General features: G+C 44.9%; 1 protein-coding gene across 2 annotated transcripts; it reads left to right on the top strand.

Moving 5' to 3' along the window:
- The first annotated feature begins 921 nt into the window (after positions 1–921).
- Positions 922–18,861, top strand: htra1b (HtrA serine peptidase 1b). Of its 2 annotated transcripts, none has more exons than XM_083687188.1 (9): positions 922–1,540; positions 5,059–5,158; positions 5,453–5,657; positions 15,435–15,629; positions 16,037–16,069; positions 16,562–16,697; positions 16,849–16,906; positions 16,994–17,089; positions 18,137–18,861. In XM_083687188.1, the coding sequence occupies exons 1-9, from the start codon at positions 1,084–1,086 to the stop codon at positions 18,303–18,305; spliced, it is 1,449 nt and encodes a 482-aa protein (XP_083543314.1). In that variant the 5' UTR covers positions 922–1,083; the 3' UTR covers positions 18,306–18,861. The 2 variants fall into 2 exon arrangements, with proteins under 2 accessions (XP_083543314.1, XP_083543315.1); XM_083687189.1 differs by having other exon boundaries at positions 16,562–16,676.
- Positions 18,862–20,498: the final 1,637 nt, after the last annotated feature.

A 20,498-nucleotide genomic window follows, 5' to 3' on the forward strand; every position in this document is an offset into this window, starting at 1 on the left:
TGTCACAAAGCTCACATCATCTCAAGCTGGTTTCTAGAACATGACAATGGGTTCACTGTACTCCAATGGCCTCCACAGTCACCAGATCTCAATCCAATAGAGCACCTTTGGGATGTGGTGGAACGGGAGATTCGCATCATTCTGCAGCAATGATGCTATCATGTCAATATGGACCAAAATCTCAGAGGAATGTTTCCAGCACCTTGTTGAATCTATGCCACAAAGAGTTAAGGCAGTTCTGAAGGCAAAAGGGGGTCCAACCCGGTACTAACAAGGTGTACCGAATAAAGTTGCCGGTGAGTGTATGTAGACACTGGTAGTGTGCTGGAGGTTAAAACATCGTTAAGTGTCCCTTTAACTTACCGTGTAGAAATACCCTTTTTGTTTCCATGTGAACCTTTTTGGTACCTTTTTTGAACCTAAAAAGTGTTTCAAAGGGCTCTCCTACAGGGACAGCTGGAGAAGCCTTTTTGGTTTTAGGTTGCACCTTCAACATTTCTCACGGTGAATCGGGATGACACAGTTCACCGCCAATCACGCTTTGTTCTCGAAAAAATAAAAAAAAAGAACCATGAAAATCACTCCAGTTCCCCTTTAAGACTGTACAAGCATCAGTGATTGCATTTGCTTTTTGACATGTGTTTTTCCTTCTATTGAACACAGATGCGCAATTTCTTATATGCATACTATCCATACGTTTAGAGTGTGGGGGGAGGGGGCACATTCTGATGCTGTGACATTTGTGTCCAGTGGGGGTGGAGTGAGAGGCTTATAGTAGCTGTACCATTGAGCTGTGGCTGTACCTAAGTATACGTCATACGAGTGAACCAATTGGCATTCTTGTTTATTGGCTGCAACGTGTCCCGTTGCCTTTAAAAGCTCCGGTAGATCGTGAACAGAGTTACAGCATTTTCAGTGTTGTCTGACAGAGATACATCAACAAAGCTGACCATAGTGAAAAGCGGCTGAAATACATTTGCACTTATTATTTATGCAGATAAAATCTATATTTTCTTGAAGAAACGTCAAAGACTTTGAAGATCGTTTTAGATTACTTTAGAAAGTTTAAGAGGCTATTTAACTATGTTTTGTTCCGTCCTCTGCGCAGTTTTTCTCCTCGCTCCTTTAGTTTGTGAGGCAAGAACCAAGCGATATGTTATCGGCTGTCCAGAAAAATGTGACAAATCTCAGTGTCCCCCTATCCCGGCTGACTGCCTGGCGGGCGACATCCTTGACCAATGCGACTGTTGCCCGGTGTGTGCGTCCGGCGAGGGAGAGATGTGCGGCGGCACGGGGAGGCTAGGCGACCCTGAGTGCGCAGATGGGATGGAGTGCTCGATAATGGATGGAGTTGGAGTGTCTGCCACGATCAGGAGACGAGGCAAAAGCGGCGTGTGTGTGTGCAAAGGTTCGGATCCGGTGTGCGGTAGTGACGGAGTCTCCTACCGAAACCTCTGTGAACTGAAGAGAGTTAGTAGCCGGGCACTGAAGCTGCAGCAGCCCCCCGTCATCTTCATACAGAGAGGAGCATGTGGGAAAGGTATGTGTGTGTGTGTGTGTGTGTGTGTGTGTGTGTGTGTGTGTGTGTGTGTGTGTATTGATAATTTAATAGATCAAAATCACTGCATGTTTGTCTTGAAAGAGGTCGCAGTTTACCATGTGAGATTTGTCTGTGTAAAACAAAAAATGGCTAAGGTGTATAGACTACATGGAAAGAATGGCCATTAATCCAGTGATTTTGTCTGCAGTGCAATGATGTCATGATTTGGTTGACTTTCAACTCATCATAAACATCCTCACATGACCTGAATACCAATTCTGTTGTCAAGCTGATGTGTTGTACTGTACAGCAGCCAATGTGTGTTACAAACCCCTTCATTGCATCTGTTCTTGTATGGCCCCAGTCTTCGAGCCAGTTAAGTGTCTATTTCACAAGCACATCAGGGGTGGATGTATTTGGTGTGTATTTGGACGGGCTTCCTCTGATTTGTACCTCCACCAGCCTCCCCTGAAGCACATCCAACAGCACTCGTTCACCCAGACAGCCTTATCCAGCACTGCTCTCTTAAGTTCAAGTGATATCAGTATACTGTACATGCAAATATGTTGTTGATTAAATGTATGCTTGACTCATGCCAGATGTTAGGGGGATGTTGGCAAATACTGTAGTTTCAAATGGCAGTAGAAATGATTTTATGGAGCGATGTTATTGATGAGTAAAGAGTTGGGGAGGCACTCCACAATCAAGACAATCTGTCGTCGCATATCACAGCTACATTTTTTTTATTTTTTGTTAATTAACATCAATGTTTTTAATTGATTGTGTGCCATCAGGACTGTAATCTCCTTCCCCCTTTCTGTTATGTTGACTTTGTTGAATGTAGCTGACTGGCAGTGGTCCACATGCTGATGGTTAGACTTGACTTGGCACAGTGTTAGCTGTAAACATCAGCACTCAGCACTTCAGTACCTCAGGTTAGAGCACTTTAAGCTTAATGTTTTTCCTCTTTAATCACATTTATGTTATCTTAACAGGGTCAGAACCTGTTGAAATGAGGCCAGGCTGTCTTGGGTATCAGCTGTATGCAACATAAGCAAACAGCTTTATTTCTGAGTCCGGAACTCTTTATGACTGTGATGCTTGGCTTCATGGTAGAGGTGATGAAAGTGCATTTGACTTGCAATATTTAGAAACACACACACGCACACACACACACACACACACGCGCACACACGCACACACACACAAACACAAATGCTGTCAGCAGCTGTGAACACACTATCCATACCGGTAAAGCTTGGGTCATTTTATTCATCACCACATCAGAGCTGCGGAGTCTGTGCCAGCCAGCCACCAGAGCCCTCTGTGAACTGATGCTGTATCAGATTATTATCCCACCTTGGGACGTGTTTTTTATTTTTATTTCTTTGTTTTACCTCACTGGCCCAAAAATAGCCTAGTTCTCTAACTAAGGACAGGAAGATTGCATTGAGCTCTGTGAGGTTTCCAGCAGCTTCAGCCAAGACAAAAATCTGGAAGGGCTCAGTCAAGGCCATTACATGATCTTACACATCGCATGATGTCATCTGCATCTGGAATCCCATCGATTGTACTGTATGACTTTTGATCTAAATGTATCCAGGTCAGGGGAGGCTGGAAATGGAATGAGGACACACAAGTTTGATACCATTCCTCATTCCATTCCATGCATTACAATGAGCCCGTCCTCCAATTTCTACCTCCACCAGCCTCTCCTGATCCAGATCTAGTCTCTGAGCCGTGTGGTGTCATCCCAATTGTTCGTGAATCGACTTGTTCCATGTGTATGTGATTGACAGGTATGGATACAAGATTAACACAGCGCTGTCAGCAGAGAGTCCTAAGGTGGTGACTCACCCTTAATTTACCCCAAACCTTGTGAATGGGTAGAAGCTAGTGTACAGTGTTCCAAATAGTATGCATGAAGTGGTTTAGACTTGACTCCATCTATTGTCAGTGTACTGTCATCACCATCGAATTACATCAAACACAACACACGAGAGAAAAGGTTCATATTTGTTTATTTTCTCATGATGATAGTACAGTCTGGTTGAGTGACATGAGGAGAGTTCTGAATTTCACACACACCCACTTCAACTCAAGGGTTAGGCCTAGGACACTTCAGAAAGGTAATTCTAATGAAAATGATTTTTTTTTTTCAGGGCAGACTGAAATGCAGCTCACATACAGTATATTGCCTGGTTGAGCTGAAGCCATTGCAGACCACATCTGCTTTGGGTTGTTGTGGGTCTGTGAAACTCCTTAGTCTGAGATCAGACAGTATTAATGAAACAAACACACATGGGCCTGTCAGAACAGAACCTGCTGTCTGAACACGATACTGCCAGGGACTACACCAACGGTGCCAACCTATGATGCAGAAGGAAAAGGATGCCCTGGCTTGGGGACCATGAGGGGCAGTTTTAATATAGGCACAGAAGACCTTATCAGAACGTAATGTGGCGTTGTAAGGCGAGCTGTTTAGGACTTAGCACCTAGAGTGTATAATCTGATTCTCTTACACTGAATGTTTCCATCTGCCTCTCTGTGCTCGCCTTGCCATCCTTAGGACAGATCAAAGACAAGAACTAAGAAAGCTATTTAGTGGATAACAGAAAAGAGGTCAAAGGAGTCGTATCACTAGATGCTACCACGATAAGATTTTTTGATTTGAATCCAGTCTGAAGGCCTTAGTGTTGTGTTATGTGTTTGGAGTGAAGGGAAGAGTTCAAGCTGAAGTTGGCCCAACTGTGGAACATTCCAACTAAGCCAGGAGATAAAAGAGAACTCCATGTTTTATCATAGTTGGTGTGAGAGCGTTTTTACAACATCTCCTTCATCGTTTTGCGAGGTAGGTTGAGAAGGTGCTATTTATTAGAGGGAGGACCACCTGGTTCAGATATTCTGACTCGACATGGACTCAAGGGGCGGGCCTGAATAACAAATGACCAATGAAAAAAGGTGTGATTGCAGATGTTTACCAAAGGTTACGCAAGGTTAGAGAAAATGTTGCACAGCGATGCTTATAAAAGGTCCAAATGAGTCACTTTGTTTTTATTACCTCAGGAAGGAGACTTGATTCTCTTCCCTTTGTTTATGTTTATCCGTGAAGAAATATAACTTGCTTTCTATGTTTATACAGTGTTCAGAAATGGAGTAAACATTGTATACCTTCTATACTGTACACTGGACACCTGTTTAGTTTAAGTGGAACAACTTGATGTTTTTTCCTCCAGAATACAGATTGGTGGTAGAATAAGAGTCATCTATGACACTGATGAAGCCCATGTGGGCAAAACGTTCTTAAAATATGGAATACACTTTTTAATTTATTATTGCAACAAAAGTGAGCGCATTGACTTTAAGAGGTGTACGCACCACCAACGTTATTCTGGTCAGTGTGCAGGGTTCTCTCATGTTTGTTTGGCTTAGAATAAGATAACACCGAACATGCTCTGGCATCATTTCCTTGTTTATATTTGATTGGCTAATCATGTGTTTTGGGGGATATCTTCCAGGCCAGGAGAACCCAGACAGCCTGCGTCACAGATACAACTTCATCGCTGATGTGGTGGAGAAGATCGCTCCAGCTGTGGTCCATATTGAACTGTACCGCAAGTAAGGACCTCTCAAAACTGTAGTTTGTAACATGTCAAGCGTTATGAAATGCTAAGAAAGTCTATGACATTTTTGAGGATGAGTTTCAAATTATGATGATTGAGATTATTGAATAAAAGTAAAGAAAAGGCAAAAATGAGGACAAGATGGTTCTAAGTACCATTTAGTTTACAGTTGAGTTGGATTAGGTATTTGGAGTCCCCTCCCCTCTTATTCATCCTCTCTTCTCTTCTCCTCTCCTCTCCTCTCCTCTCCTCTCCTCTCCTTTCCTCTCCTCTCCTCTCCTCTCCCCAGGATGGTGTTCTCTAAAAGGGAGGTGGCGGTGGCCAGTGGTTCAGGGTTCGTGGTGTCGGAGGATGGCCTCATCGTGACCAACGCCCACGTGGTGGCCAATAAGCACCGGGTGAAGGTAGAGCTAAAGAGCGGCGCCACCTTTGATGCCAAGATCAGTGACGTGGACGAGAAGGCCGACATCGCATTAATTAAGATCGACACCCCGGTAGGACTGGCTTCTCCTTCTCTCTCTCACCCAAACTCTCTCTATCTTTCTCCTACTCTTTAACCCCCCCCCCCCCCCCCGTCTCTTTCTCTCTACCTCTCGCCCTTACTGCTTGTCTCTGTCTCTGTCTCTGTCTCTGTCTCTGTCTCTGTCTCTGTCTCTGTCTCTCTCTCTCTCTCTCTCTCTCTCTGTCCGCCCTTCTGGAATGCAGTAGTGGACATAGTGAAAAGAGAAGACAAATAACATTTGTTTCTCCCAGATTGTTTTCATGTGCCAACACAGACTTTGTTCATTTATTTATGAAGGGCAAATCCCTTCATGAAAAATGCTGTCAAAACATTCCATGGGGCTGCATTAATTTTAGCACAGTCGGAAAGTTCAGATAGGGCACCTCAGCAATGAACACGATGAATCATGAAAACTGATACGTGAATAAAGTTCAACAGCGGGGAGGGTCTTTCTTCATGGTACAAAATTTAGATTCAGTTTACTTTGTTCTTATGCTTATACTTTTCTTGGCAATCTCTCTTGGCTATTACTGAGGAATATTACCCAATTGAGGGTAACAGCTGTTCTGGTGTCAGGAAGGAAAATGTTCCTCTGTCTGTATGTGAACCAGTCGTAGACTGCTCTCCTGTGAAAGAGGCTGCCAATAGAGGCATGGCCATGCAATTCTGACACCACATGCAGGGAATGGCCTAGTCGTTGTGTGTGCCCATGCACACGTGTTTAACCACTCTTATATCATGAATGCCTGCAAGTTCCAGACACTATCTGACCCTTTCAACCTGAATTGTCAAAACGTATTAAATCGTCAATTTACCCAGCCCCCTCCTGGAAACAGAGAGAGCCTTTAGCATTGAGACCAAGGACTGAATGACCCCCATTTATACAGGTTGTCTAACTGTGCCTGTTTTGGACTGAGAGGGGAAAGATGTCATGGAGCAATGGCAGTAGCAGGTCTGTGCTTGTGCCACTTGGCTACGGCGGCAGCCAGTGTCCTCCGAGCAGAGCAGAGCTCTCAGACAGCCAGACAGACAGCTAGACAGACAGCCAGACAGACAGCCAGACAACAGATAGGCAGGCAGGCAGGCAGGCAGGCAGGCAGGCAGGCAGGCAGGCAGACAACAGATAGGCAGGCAGGCAGGCAGGCAGACAGACAGACAGACAGACAGACAGACAGACAGACAGGCAGGCAGGCAGGCAGGCAGGCAGGCATGCAGGCAGACAGACAGACAGACAGACAGATAGACCACAGACAGACAGACAGACAGACACACAGACAAAGAGACAGGTGTACGCCTGCTAGGCATTTATGTGCGTGTGCCATCGTGTCTGCTTCTCCTCATTCCATAGCGTCAGAGGATGAGTCTGTACAGGCTACAGGCCACGTCTTCCTCAATGAGAAACCACCTGATGCAGGCTGACAATGAAGGGACTGTGTCTGTTTCTCTTATACAGTTCTGTGACTGACTTTTCTGCCTGCTTCTGGGTCACAGCACACTTCTCTAGTCTTTCCTCTGTTGACTCTGCTAACTCTGCAGTGGTACACACACACACACACACACACACACACACACACACACACACACACACACACACACACACAAACTCCCTCTAAGCATGTGCAGGGTAGAGAGATGGACCACTTGTTATAGGCGTCGGCTTGACTGTTAGGTGACTAATGGGTGACTATTTGGTGACTATTCAGTGACTAATGGGGATCCTAATGAGCTAAACTAAACTTGGTATTTTACATTATTTAAGATAAGATCTACAGTATAATCTATCAGAGCTTGGGGTTGACTGTGTGATAATCATCCCAGGATTGCCTGGCTTTTGGGATACATCTTTCTTTTTTTAGACCTCAAATAATTCTCTGCAGTGTCCAGCCAGAGGAAGCCAAGTCATCAAGTTTATACATGGCCACAGTGGAAGTGGAGTTGGATAGGCTGGAGATAATAATATCACAGGGAAAATATGTTTTAGCTTATTAATAAGCAGACTATTTGCTCATGTTTGGGATACATGTACAGTCCTGTATCAGGGGAGACGGGCTCAATGTAATGCACGGATGGAATGAGGAATGCAATCACATGTGCATTACAATGAGCCTGTCCTCCAATTTCTACCTCCACCAGCCTCCCCTGATGGAGATTTGGTAGCTGCTGTAATGTTGATAAGATCTCCAGTGAGTGCAGAACCAGTGCAATGCTGTCTTTAACAAGGGACATCACACCATAAAGACTGTGTTGGGAGAAATGGGTCCATCTCGAAATGTCACGAAGTGAATTCCTATGGGGGTGACTCACCTCTGAAGGGTTATCATTTTTGAAACCACAGGAGCGCCAGGGTTAATCATAGCTTACTCTATACTCCATCTAAGAGAAGGCTTTGTTTTTGAGGTTCTCTCCTTGAGTGGTCGCTGGGTTTGATGTGGTTCATGTTGCCATTTGCTTTGCTGTGTCATTTCAGGACAGTTTACATAAAACACAGACCTTCCATATAGCATCTACCTTGTAATCTACAGTAGTTCTATAGTAATATAGTATTATGCAAGATACTAGACCAACATTGCTCTTTCTTGAATGTTTTGGATGTCTCTCCATCCTTTGTTTTTGTGTGGTATGCTTTTTCAGCACATCCATTGAGCTCTCGATTTTGGTAGCTGTCCAACATTGATTCTATGGGTACAAAGGACCATTCTCTTCTCTGAATGCTGTCAAGCTTGGATGAAGGGATTCACTGCAACCATTAGCATCCATTGTCAACATTGTTTACATGCCTATTGATAGATCATACGCTGTACAAAGAAAAGCCATTGAAAGGGAAGTGGGGAACTTAGCTGAACTTCTGTGTCACCCCCCTATAACTCTACAGTATATTTCCTGGGGGCAATATTTCATATACCCTGAAGGATAAGATCCCATCTGTTCAGGGCCTGAATCTGGAGGGCATTAGCCCACTTACCACTATATCAATAGCCTTGAGATTCCTGTGAAGCCATACACGTTGGATGCTGCTGCTTTAAATCTATAGAAATACCCATCTCTGATTCCCTCTGAAACAGCCTTGGGTGAACCAGATCCTGTGTTTATTGACGTCTTTGAAGACTCAGATGTCCTCTACCCTGGGGGGTAGATCCTGGCAGCGTGTGTTATGCAGATTGAGGGTAGAGTCCTGTATGCATTAATGTTCATGAATTAATGCATATATTAATGTTCATGAGGAGCTGCTGCCTTAATCCGTCCTCCATGTTGGAGTTAACACTATAAAGCCTATAAAAGGAATAAAGAAATGGTAACACTTTTCAAAGCCAACAGGTAGGCTATGGTATAATTCAGTATGATGCCGTTGTAATGCATTATAAGACTTGTCATAAGTACAAACTTATGTACAGTAAACCTTCCCCATGACTCAACTCAACTGTCAGAGAGAGACTCAACTCCTTCACAGACGGTGGCCAAACAGTACATAAACAGAATCCAAACAGCGCATAGTAAGTAAACAACGGTCAGGTAAACAGCTGGGAAACTCCACCATCTTGTTCTAATCCCGCAGATGTTTGTCCTTTTCTCTGCCACGTTCTATCTCCGTGTTCCATGACTAATCTGAACCACAGAGCAAGCCTGTAGGTGCGCTGCGTCCTGAATACCTGCGGTTTTATACACACCGTCGATTTGTGCCAATCAAACAGGAGTACAAAGACAGATGGAATTTCTGAGCGGAGGCGCTGGCATAGATGCCGTGCAGTCGTCACTCAGTTAAACTGTCTTGCTTTCTCTGAGCATTCCTTCAGAGGTTCAGTCTTGCCCGTCTCGTGTGGAGGAGTCCTACCTCTCGCCATGACGCTTGGATAGAGTTCTCAACAAAGTAGGTCAAAGCCTGAGAGCTCTGTGACTTAACAGTACATTTATAACATGTGTCATTCAATGGAGGAATGTAAACTGTGGTAGTCTGTCTGTAGACAAGAGGGAGAGTCATGCTCGCTGGTGTGGAACGTACATGAAAGATATCCTGTAAGCCCAGTACATGTTCCAGGCAGTCCCAAACTCTGCACTGCATTAGGTCATTGGAGTGTGTTGATTGGTACTCCTACTGAGACATAGAACAGGTCTGGAAAATCTCTGGGATTTGCTGCTTCTCTTGATGATTGAAATGAAAGTGACATGATAAGTGGAGTCCTATTCACTAACACGTAGTACCGCTGAGTCAGACTCAGATCTCCGAGAAAGGAGCCCAGACCTGCATGTGTGCTTGCGTGAGTTTGTCATTATCTCTCACTCCCCCTTTTTCAACCGTAACAAGGCACAGAGAGTGAGTGGGGAAATGGTGAATCATTTCAGAGGCTCATCCCTGCGACCACACCATGCCAAAAAGGATATGCTGTAGCCAACCAAAACAGTCTGACACAAGTCCAATGGCCCCGTTTTTTTCCAAGTTAGCTTATTTTCTCATATGGTTTTCCTCAGAGAGAAAAACATCTGGACTTGGATGACCCCGTAGGAACATGTCCAGCCAGCCACAAAGCTATCATGTGGAGTCAGGATGATTGTGGAGAGACAGCAATTTTAGCAAATTCATTTTGTTTGGCCAAACCATTTCGAGAGAGGCTGAAGATGTTACATATGGTAATATTGGTTAGTAACATTTAGGTCCAGATAGATGCTTCCTCAGCAATTATTTTGTCATTTCCAATACTGTACTGTTGGCCTTTAGGGTTAGGGTCACGGTTAGAGAGGTAATCCACTTCATTTCAACATGAAGTGTTGTCTAATTCTGTGTTTGAATGCCAGAATGCACACACACACACACACACACACACACACACACACACACACACACACACACACACACACTATAGGGACAGAGTGCACTCAAATGTGGTGGTGGATAAATCAATGGTCTCCACTGGACAATACAGAATCAGTATGTATGTATGTATGTGTGTGTGTGTTTGTGTTTGTGTTTGTGTGTGTGTGTGTGTGTGTGTGTGTGTGTGTGTGTGTGTGTGTGTGTGTGTGTGTGTGTGTGTGTGTGTGTGTGTGTGTGTGTGTGTGTGTGTGTGTGTGTGTGTTAACGTGCGTCATGGCTATGGGTAATTAATAGGGAGGAATACTTAGGTGCTGTCTTTCCTGGCAGGATGCTGAAGCGGTAGCAAGAGGGGTTTTCCATTAGTATGTTTGATTGGCCTTGAGAATAGTCTCATAAACCTGGAGAAACAGGGTGTACACAAGCGTGTTAATATTTTTATAGTGTTGTTGTTCAACTCTGATGGAAACACAAGCTGCTTTAGCAAATGTACTCTTTTCTCTTTTGTATGCTTGCAACAAATTTGACTAATTGGCATTCGTGAATTGGTAGTAAAACTTGTAACTTTTGTTGGCAGGATGTTTTGGAATCACCATCCTCAATGATATGTCAGTGTACTTTAAGGCTGAATTAATCTGGCAAGCAGCAGTTGCCATAATGACTCCACACTGACTCTCTTGGTGGTCTGTCTGCTCAGTCCATATTCAAAGGTTTTGTAAACTACAAATTACAATTACATTCTAAGTTTTACCTGATCTTTATTTCAATGCTGTTCCCCTCAATGATGCTCCTCTCAAAAGGTTGAGTTATAATGCACCAGTATTATCTTGAGCTATTATTCCATGTTCTTATCAGAGCTTATATGAATCAGCTTATGAAGTCATGAAAAGGTATCATGATAACCACAATGGGTGAGCAAACACAAAGATAGAATTACAACGGTAGAGGCTTTATTTATAGCTTCATAATTTTTAGACAGGGAGTTCCCACTGTGACTTGGTGGTGGTCTCAGCCAGGGTAGTGTCTGTTTGAGTCAGGGTTTTTATGGATCATGGGTGGCAGGTCTGGCACACCGGGCAGCTGCCAGTCTGTCTGCAGCAGGACTGGATTCCTGGTCAAGGAGGTCTGGTAGATTGATGCCTGTCAGTATGAAGAGAGAGGTGGTTGAGTTGAGGTTAGGATGAAGAGAGAGGTGGTTGAGTTGAGGTCAGAGGAACAGACACAGTTATCTCTAGATATCTGTTCCCAGCATCCACATAGTTAGAGTAAGAATGAGGGCCTCACCGGGGCTGAATCAGGCCTATGGATGATCTCCTTAACGGGAGTTCTCACCCGCAGAGATCTGGCAGATCTTGGCCTTTGCTGTAGAAGTATGAGAACACATTAGTCAGATGGGATGTTTGCTCAAAGACAGTGACAGTATAGTCCAGTATGTTTGGTAATGTGAGCTTACAGAAGTTGGTTTTGGGTGAGCAGGGTCCTTCTCAGGTGTTGGTTTTGGGTGAGCAGGGTCCTTCTCAGGTGTTGGTTTATGGGGCTCAGGGACCTGGGGTGACCTCGCTCCTTTGCCTCTTGTCCTGCCTGGATGGTGTCTTTTTCCTTTTACCTTTTTATCTTTATCAGTGTCTGTAGATTTGCAATCATTTCCATCAGATACAAAATGTAGGCCTAGTATCTTGTGAACAGAGCCATTTTTATTTGTATCTATACATGGTGAACAAAAGACTGCTCATAGCACTTACTGGTGTCAGAGTCGTCATCAGAAAATTGATCCTCAGAGGAGGTAAACCTTTTCTCTGCAGTTTTGCCTCCGCAGCAGATTAACAGGGTGAGCAGTTGAAGAACTACCACAGCTGTCTGTCCACTCTGCTTCTTTTTTTCGTTCCTTTAGGCTCCTTAACCTCCTTCTGAGGTCTCTCCACTTCACTTTGGGTTTGACCCATAGCAAGGTCTATACGTATGTCTTAAATGTATAAAAACAAAGAATTGCTACTCTATGTAATCAGAGAAAGTTATAGAGTGTGGCTTTGAGCAAGCAACTAGTGATGTGTCTGAAAACTCTGAAAACTTCACATGTATGTCTGTAGTAGCACATGACATCTTAATAGTTGTTAGAGGTAGATGTCACATTGGTACCCCAAGTAAGGTGCCATTGTGACATCATTCAGTGGTGATCTGTGCATGTAGGGTCAAAATAGGGTCAACAAGCGTATTTTCAATGTAGTAACAACTTTATTAATGAATCTTTTCAAACATGACACTTAAGGATGGTTTCCTGGACTAAGCCTAGTCATAGACTACAGTAAATTAATCTTCAATGGATATTTTCTATTGAAAATGTTATTTAGTCCAAGACTAGGCTTAATCTGTTAATAAAAGTGAACACGCACGCACACACACACACACACACACACACACACACACACATATCAACAGGTGCCTCGTCAATCACTCTTGCAGAAACAGTGGCAGCCTTGACTACTGTAGCGGCTCCCTTCCTGCAGACAGCTCCCATGTCTGACACACACCCCTGACGGACTGAACATTCCCAAAGGCAAATACAATCACCATTCCACAGCTTTCAGCTGTTAACACTCATTCACACTACCTGACCACTCAATGGAAAGTCAAGGAAAACGTTTGGGAAAGCTGCGGAGGTGTGGCGCTGATGCCGGCGTCCTGTTACTTCGATCTACACTCAAGGACAGACAACGCTGGGGTACAGTTTCACTGCTCTGCATCCCTGCAGAAACCAAACACCTGCATACTGTAGCTGCTGTTTTCTCCTGAAATAAACGCTGACCTGATTTTGTCACCAACACAACGACTTACAGTAAGAGTCATAAACAGGTGTCAGAGGCCTATAGTACAAATTGAGTGTAGGACTTAAATTAGTCTCCCCCTCACCTTGAAGGCCTCCCGTGTGTGGTCAAATAGTGACCGATGGTACTTGCGTCTCGCAACCGCAGCAGTTAAGTTATTTTTCCAAGCTTATTATGTACTTACAGAACAGAGAGGATGTTTATGGGATGTTTACAAAGAGGAGGAGGTCCAGGGTCTTTAACACTGCTCTGTGGGAGTTAATAGAGTCACTATGTAATTCAGGTGTGAGGTGCTTGCTGCCCTTCCGGCTGGGACATTATGGGGATTGCAGTACTGGGCTGTTGTAGGGACTCGGGAGTGGAAGAGGTGTTCAGCTATGGAGCTGGGTGAGGAGGGGGGGGGGGGGGGGGGGCGGGGGGGGGGGGGGCGTAGACAGCTAGGGGGGTGGGTTGCTTCCTTCACAGCCAGAGAGCAGCTGTCTGTAGTGGATGGTGAGGGGCAAACAGACAGACTTGTTGTTGTTGCTGGAGAGACAGAACACTCTGGAATGCAAAACACTGGCTGTCCCTGTGAGGACCTGCCTGCCTGGAGCAGACTAAGCCACCTACTGTAACTCACTGCCCTTATCTGACCAGACTGGGGCGATACAACAGATACTGCAACACCAAGCCTCCAGAGGCAGCAGACATAGCTTACAGTACAATATGTTAGTTGTTGTCTCAGGATGGTGAGATTATAGAATCCTAAATGAGACATCTTTTCAATCTAGGAATCAGTGCCAGTGGCCTGGACCGTGCAGTTGGCATACAGTAGGTCCTACCTGAAGATTTATTCCGGGCTTTCACAGTGATATGTAACACTAATAATGAACTCTAAAGGCTTCTCTGGCGATGTGCTTAGAAATGTTAGGAAATGGAATCTGGATCAAATGATAGCCGCATCCGTTGGGAGGATCCCAAAGGAAGCTCAGATTCTAGACGTGTGTATGATAGCCAGCTAAGATGGGTTGCAGAGGAGTGTGTGTGTGTGTGTGTGTGTGTGTGTGTGTGTGTGTGTGTGTGTGTGTGTGTGTGTGTGTGTGTGTGTGTGTGTGTGTGTGTGTGTGTCCCAATAAGTGTATGTAAACCAAGCATTCTCCTGCATACCCAGCAGTGACTGTGTGTCAGTTTACTGAGTATGACAGACAGCCTGCTGACTGCTGGATGGCTCATTCCAGACATGTTCCACTGAGCCACCGTCAGCTCTTCCATACACCTGACCCTCTCTCTGGAACACATCCGTACATCCTACGTCCTGGCCATCTGGTAGAGTACTCTAGTCTGTCTGTTGGGGAACGGGCTGCTATTCCTGTCTCATATCTGGATGCCTGGAGCACTGTAGGCCAGAGCCAATGGTTCTTCTTCCCAAATGCTCCCATAGACACATCCTGATCCGCTCAACTTTGGCTATGATTAATTCCAGGCCTTGGCCTAGTCCACACAGAATACACTATACACTTATGGACCCAAGCATATACTTTAGCCACACTCCTGTCATTGATTGTTCTTTCTGATGCATTTTGTGACGTAGATTATGTAACCTGGTTGAGATAGATGGAAGGAACATTCTTAGAACAAGTCCTTGTGTGTTTTCACAGCGATCTTACCTCCTGTACAGTATGCAGAGCATGCAGACAGGATGGCACATGCTTCAGGGGTCATCATCACTTCCTTTCAATATATCAATGAAACCTTTGATGTTGGATGTGTGGCAATACTGTATTTAGCACAAGGTCCACAATATGTTGCCCCCCCCCCCCGCCCCCCCTCCCCTATCTCTCTCCCCCACATACTGTAAGTCGCTTGTCAAGTGGAGTCTGTACTATTTTTGCCTATGAATTCCCTCCATGTCTGACAAGTGATCTACTGATCTACTGTTGTCTGGTTGGATACAACTTACCTTATGCGTCTGGCCATATTGAACATTCTACACTCTTGGAAAAAAAAGGTGGTACCTGGGTCCTTTGGCTGTCCCTGTGGGTTCCATGTATAACCCATTCCACAGAGGAACCCTTTTGGAGTGTACAGTGTGTCTCTTGAACTCAACAGTTATGTGATCAAACAGTGTATCTGATCATCTTTCCTGCTCCTGTCCCTGGTCCAGATGAAGCTGCCAGTGCTGCTGCTGGGTCGTTCTGCAGACCTGCGGCCCGGGGAGTTTGTGGTGGCCATCGGCAGTCCCTTCTCCCTGCAGAACACCGTCACCACCGGCATCGTTAGTACTACCCAGAGAGGAGGCAAGGAGCTGGGCCTGCGTAACTCTGACATGGACTACATCCAGACAGACGCTATCATCAACGTGAGTGTGACACTGACACACACACACACACACATACACACACACACTCTCTCTCTCTCTCTCTCTCTCTCTCTCTCTCTCTCTCTCTCTCTCTCTCTCTCCCTCTCTCTCTCCATCTCTCTCTTTCTCTGTCTGTCTTTCTTTCTTTATCACACAGTGACTTGGAATGCACACAAGCCGATGCTTGCATTGAGGGTACAGTACAGTATAAACCAGAAGCGCCCCGCCACACACTTCACACTTTATTTCTGGGGCCAGATGCATCTTTCTTTCTGGATCCTTATCAGCAGAGCAGAGGCATTTAGTTGTGGCAGAAGCCACAGTAGCTCTTCCTTATCTCCCCTGTTACTGGAATTCTAGATGTGTCCTCTGATGTCCCAACTAACTTCACTGTTGTTGTCTTACAGTACGGAAACTCAGGCGGACCTCTGGTGAACCTGGTAAGAGTACATAACATCAGTGGAGGCTGGTGGAGGTCGATATCGGAGGGCTCATTGTAATGCACGGAACGGAATCATTCCATTCCATGCATTACAATGTGCCCGTCCTCCAACGTCTACCTCTACCAGCTTGCCTGTATTACATCACAATGCCACATTGAGCCGATAAGAACATATGAAGCCGTATATATAGCTTGGCAAGCAGCTGAAAATGATTACAATTATTACAATAAGCGAAAACGTATGTAACCTCAAAAACAGAGTTGGTTACATTTTATTGGAAAACATGGGATTTATTACATTAGTGTATGTTGAGGGAACAGAATGAACTGTTATACTGGGAGTGAGACCGTACTTTAAGAGCAGATGGTCAGAGTGATAGTGTGAGTGCGGGTGTTTACCAGGGTGTGTGCGTGTGTGTGTGTGCGTGTGCGTCTGTGTGTGTGTGTGTGTGTGTGTGTGTGTGTGTGTGTGTGTGTGTGTTCCCTGCAGGACGGAGAGGTGATTGGGATTAACACTCTGAAGGTGACAGCAGGCATCTCTTTCGCTATCCCCTCAGACAAGATCCGACAGTTTCTGGCAGAGTCTCACGACAGGCAGGCTAAAGGTACAGCCTATGGTTCTCAGAGTAAGAAGATTATTAATTATTAGTCACAGCTTGCTTGCAAAGTCTACCAACCCTCATCACAGCCTTTGGGATTAGTTAGATCAGTTATGAAGTGCCTTTCAGATTAGGATGCAGGGCTATTTCGCTGATCTTCACCTTCTTCTTTCTGTAGGCAAATCAGCCCCAAAGAAGAAATACATCGGTGTCAGAATGATGACTCTCACTCCATCGTAAGTCACAGGTTGATATAATAAAGGTGATATTTGAAATACATATTCAATATTGATTATGTTTTCCTAATTTTCCCGTTTTTGCAGGCTTGCAAAGGAGCTCAAGGAGAGACACTTAGACTTCCCTGATGTCACCTCAGGGGCGTACGTCATCGAGGTCATCCCAAAAACACCAGCAGCGTCGTAAGTGGTCCATCTAAACAAAATTAATGACCCTGTCCCTGTCCAGAATAAACCCCTCTCCAATCCTCTCAGATATGAATGACCAAAAACAATGTTTTCACTGAGAAGTTATGGCTTATCAAAAGCCGCAAAAGACAAGAAAGTCAAAATGAGCACCACCATTGTTGCTTAGGATTCAAAGCTTCTCTCAAACAGCCTAATTGGTTAACGCCGATCGCACAATACACCAGTCAAGTGCCTAGAAGTGTGAAGGGGCTAGGGGTTGTTTCTCTGCCCTGGACTCAGCGGAGCATGAATTTCCCAATGTTAAAGTCTGTGTCCTTGGATTAGGGAAAGAAGTACTTGAGGACTCCCACACAACAACAGAATTGGCTAGGTCTCTCCCTCATAAAGGCTGCTAGGAGTTCATTGTCCCCGACTCTTAAAATGAAGCAGCCTTCATACAGTCCCAATAGACTTTTGCATTTCATGACCACATAACCAGCATGATAGGACAGCCCAGTTAAGTTACTCACTCCCCCAGAATGCATTGAGTTTTTGCGGCCACATAAAAGAATTTGTGTTGAGACTGCAGTCTCCCACAGAGGGAAATGAATGGCTTTTCTGTCTGGTGGGTTTTTGTGGTAATAAGGCTTGCATTAGGGTCTGAGCTTTTTGAAGGACCTTGGTCAGATTTAGTTTCTCACGGTGTCTAAGAAGAATGTTGATTTACTGCCTCTGTAAGTTCATTCAAACCATAAATGAACCCATATGTTTTGTATGGGGAAAGCTGTCTCCTCTTAATTATAAGAGGCCCTATTCATGTTCTATGGGAGTGGGACCCCATAACGTGCACACCCCTTAGGATGAGTCTTGGTTAAAGTGTTTAAGAGGTTATTTGTATGAGTTAAGAGACCCCATCTTCAGCTAAATGGCATATACTAGGTATTATATATTATTATATATTATCAGATGCACACAACACAGGGATGTCTTTGCTATCTTACAGTAAACACACTTGTGTGTAGTACATGTCCCTATCACGCTATATTCTCTCCGCTTCAACAGAGGTGGTCTGAAGGAGAGTGACGTCATCATCACCATCAACGGCCAGCGCATCACCTCAGCCAGCGACGTCAGCAGCTCCATCAAGAGGGATGAGACGCTGCGGATGGTGGTCCGGCGAGGGAACGAGGACATCATCCTCTCCATCATCCCCGACGAGATCGACCCTTGACCTCCCATGACCTCCCACGAGGCTGGTTCTCAGTGTTCAAAACCGCGGACCTTTTAGGGTGTGTCTGGAGCCACGCCCACTTTAGAACCTGTACTTACTAGTGTCTCTCTCCCCCCCTCCCCCGCCCCCCCCACCTACAGAGGCCTGTGAGGCCCACACCTTGTCCTCTGGGAACTGAAACGCGTCCAGGGCAATACAGCCATATTCTAGTACCTCTGCTACCCTTTTGCATTGTATACCGGTATGTTTTGTCATATAGGCATTTAAAAGACTCCTCCATTGTCAGTGAAACTGATCCCTTCCTGTTTGTGGCTGTCATCACATTGTCATCACATTTGTTTTTATACTCTACTAATGTCATTGGTCAAAAAAACCCACCCTGGTCTGTCAGTTATAGAGACAGGAAAGGGCGTCTGCGTTACAGGTTACTTTAGTTCTGTTTTGTTGTTGTTGTTTTTGTTGTTGTTGTTGTTGTATATGTTCTTGAATTGTATTTTTTTCTGATATGATTTTGACGACAATTTCTAAGAAGGAATAAACCGTTTTTAAAACTGTTGTTCCTTACCAGTCCTGAATTTTCGTAACTCTGATTTCATGAATGTTGACAGTTGAACTCTTCACATCACATAAAGTCACGCAATAACGCTGAGTACACAGCCATCTTGGAAGCTCGTCACACAGCCAGGGAACAGGGAGCATGCTCAGTGCCTGCTTTTGGTTTGGGCCAGTTCCGGAGTTGGCCTTTAATGAGTGTTCCTCTGACTGATGAGTCCCTCTGCATGGCCTGGGAGCTGGACGAACCTATTGGCTATGGCTCAGCCTCAGCCAATAGGAGAGGGGAGAGTAAGGGCATGCCAAGCATAGGGCCAAGCATAGGGCCAAGCCAAGCATAGGGCTACATGGGCACTCATAAACACTATACTCACAGGAAGGTCATTTTAAGTGGCTGCCCTTGCTAAGCCTTGTTAAACTTCTCTGTGTACAAGCCCTGTAACCAACATGTTATACACATTTGCACCATGTGTCCATGAAAAGTGTGCTGAATAGATCTACAACTCTCATAAATCTACAACTTGCTAACGGCATTAAACATTTAGCATTGCCTCACTCTATCTGACCTGGATGATCTTTTCCATAGCAATGAAAGTAATCCAATATGGATCCTCTATCGAGGATAGACATTGCCAGCCAGAAAACACTGCACTTGAACGAACAGTATCTATTTCTACTCTTCAGTATCTTCACAGGTTTTATGACAGACAATTCAATAAGCCGAATGAAGAGTTATGAACTCCCTGAGGGCACGTCAAAGTACTTTTTAAGAAGACACACTGGATTTCATCAACTGTGTGTGTCTCCGAGGGCAATGGCCTCACCATGTTTAAGCGCAGGAAAGGGACTATGAGACCACCATCTGGCTTTATAACATGACCGAAGGCGAGGGAGTCAACACACTGAGAGCTTGTAAATGAGTGACTGACCACAGCTGTGGTTTCAGCTGGAGTGGGAGGGAGGGAGGGAGGGAGGGAGGGAGGGAGGGAGGGAGGGAGGGAGGGAGGGTGATGGGGATAGAGTTGTGTGTGTGTGTGTGTGTGTGTCTGTGTGTGTGTGTGTGTGTGTATGTGTGTGTGTGTGTGTGTGTGTGTGTGTGTGTGTGTGTGTGTGTGTGTGTGTGTGTGTGTGTGCGTGTCTGCGTGTGTGTGTGTGCGTGTGTGTGTGTGTGTAATCTAAAGTCATTACGGGGACAGGCAGGTCCCTGGGCCACTGCCACCAGCAACAACGAAACGACAGATAGAATTAGGTCACTTCTCAAACCCATTATGGCCACTTCCTTCATAACACTATATCCTCCCAATGACCTGTCAGGGTGCGACACTGAGTAGATTGTATCAGATGAATGTGACTTAACCACAGTGTGAAGTGATGTATGATCTGGGAAGGATTTGTTATGTAACACTGTACAGACGGGCTGTTACATGTATCTACAAGCTAGAGTGAAGCATGGGACCCAGTTAGGAAGAGGGTGATGTCACTTTCACCATTCAAATACAGTGATTTATCAGCTATAATACACACCGATGAAATGTTTGGTTTATGCATTGTGAAGCATTGTTATCTTGATTGATCTCCAATAATGTCACCCCAGTCTGAGTAATCTACTGTTTTAACTCACAGTTACCATGCTTTAATGAT

This window comes from Argentina silus (genome assembly GCF_951799395.1).
Source record: "Argentina silus genome assembly, chromosome: 16".
NCBI classification, from domain to species: Eukaryota; Metazoa; Chordata; class Actinopteri; order Argentiniformes; family Argentinidae; genus Argentina; species Argentina silus.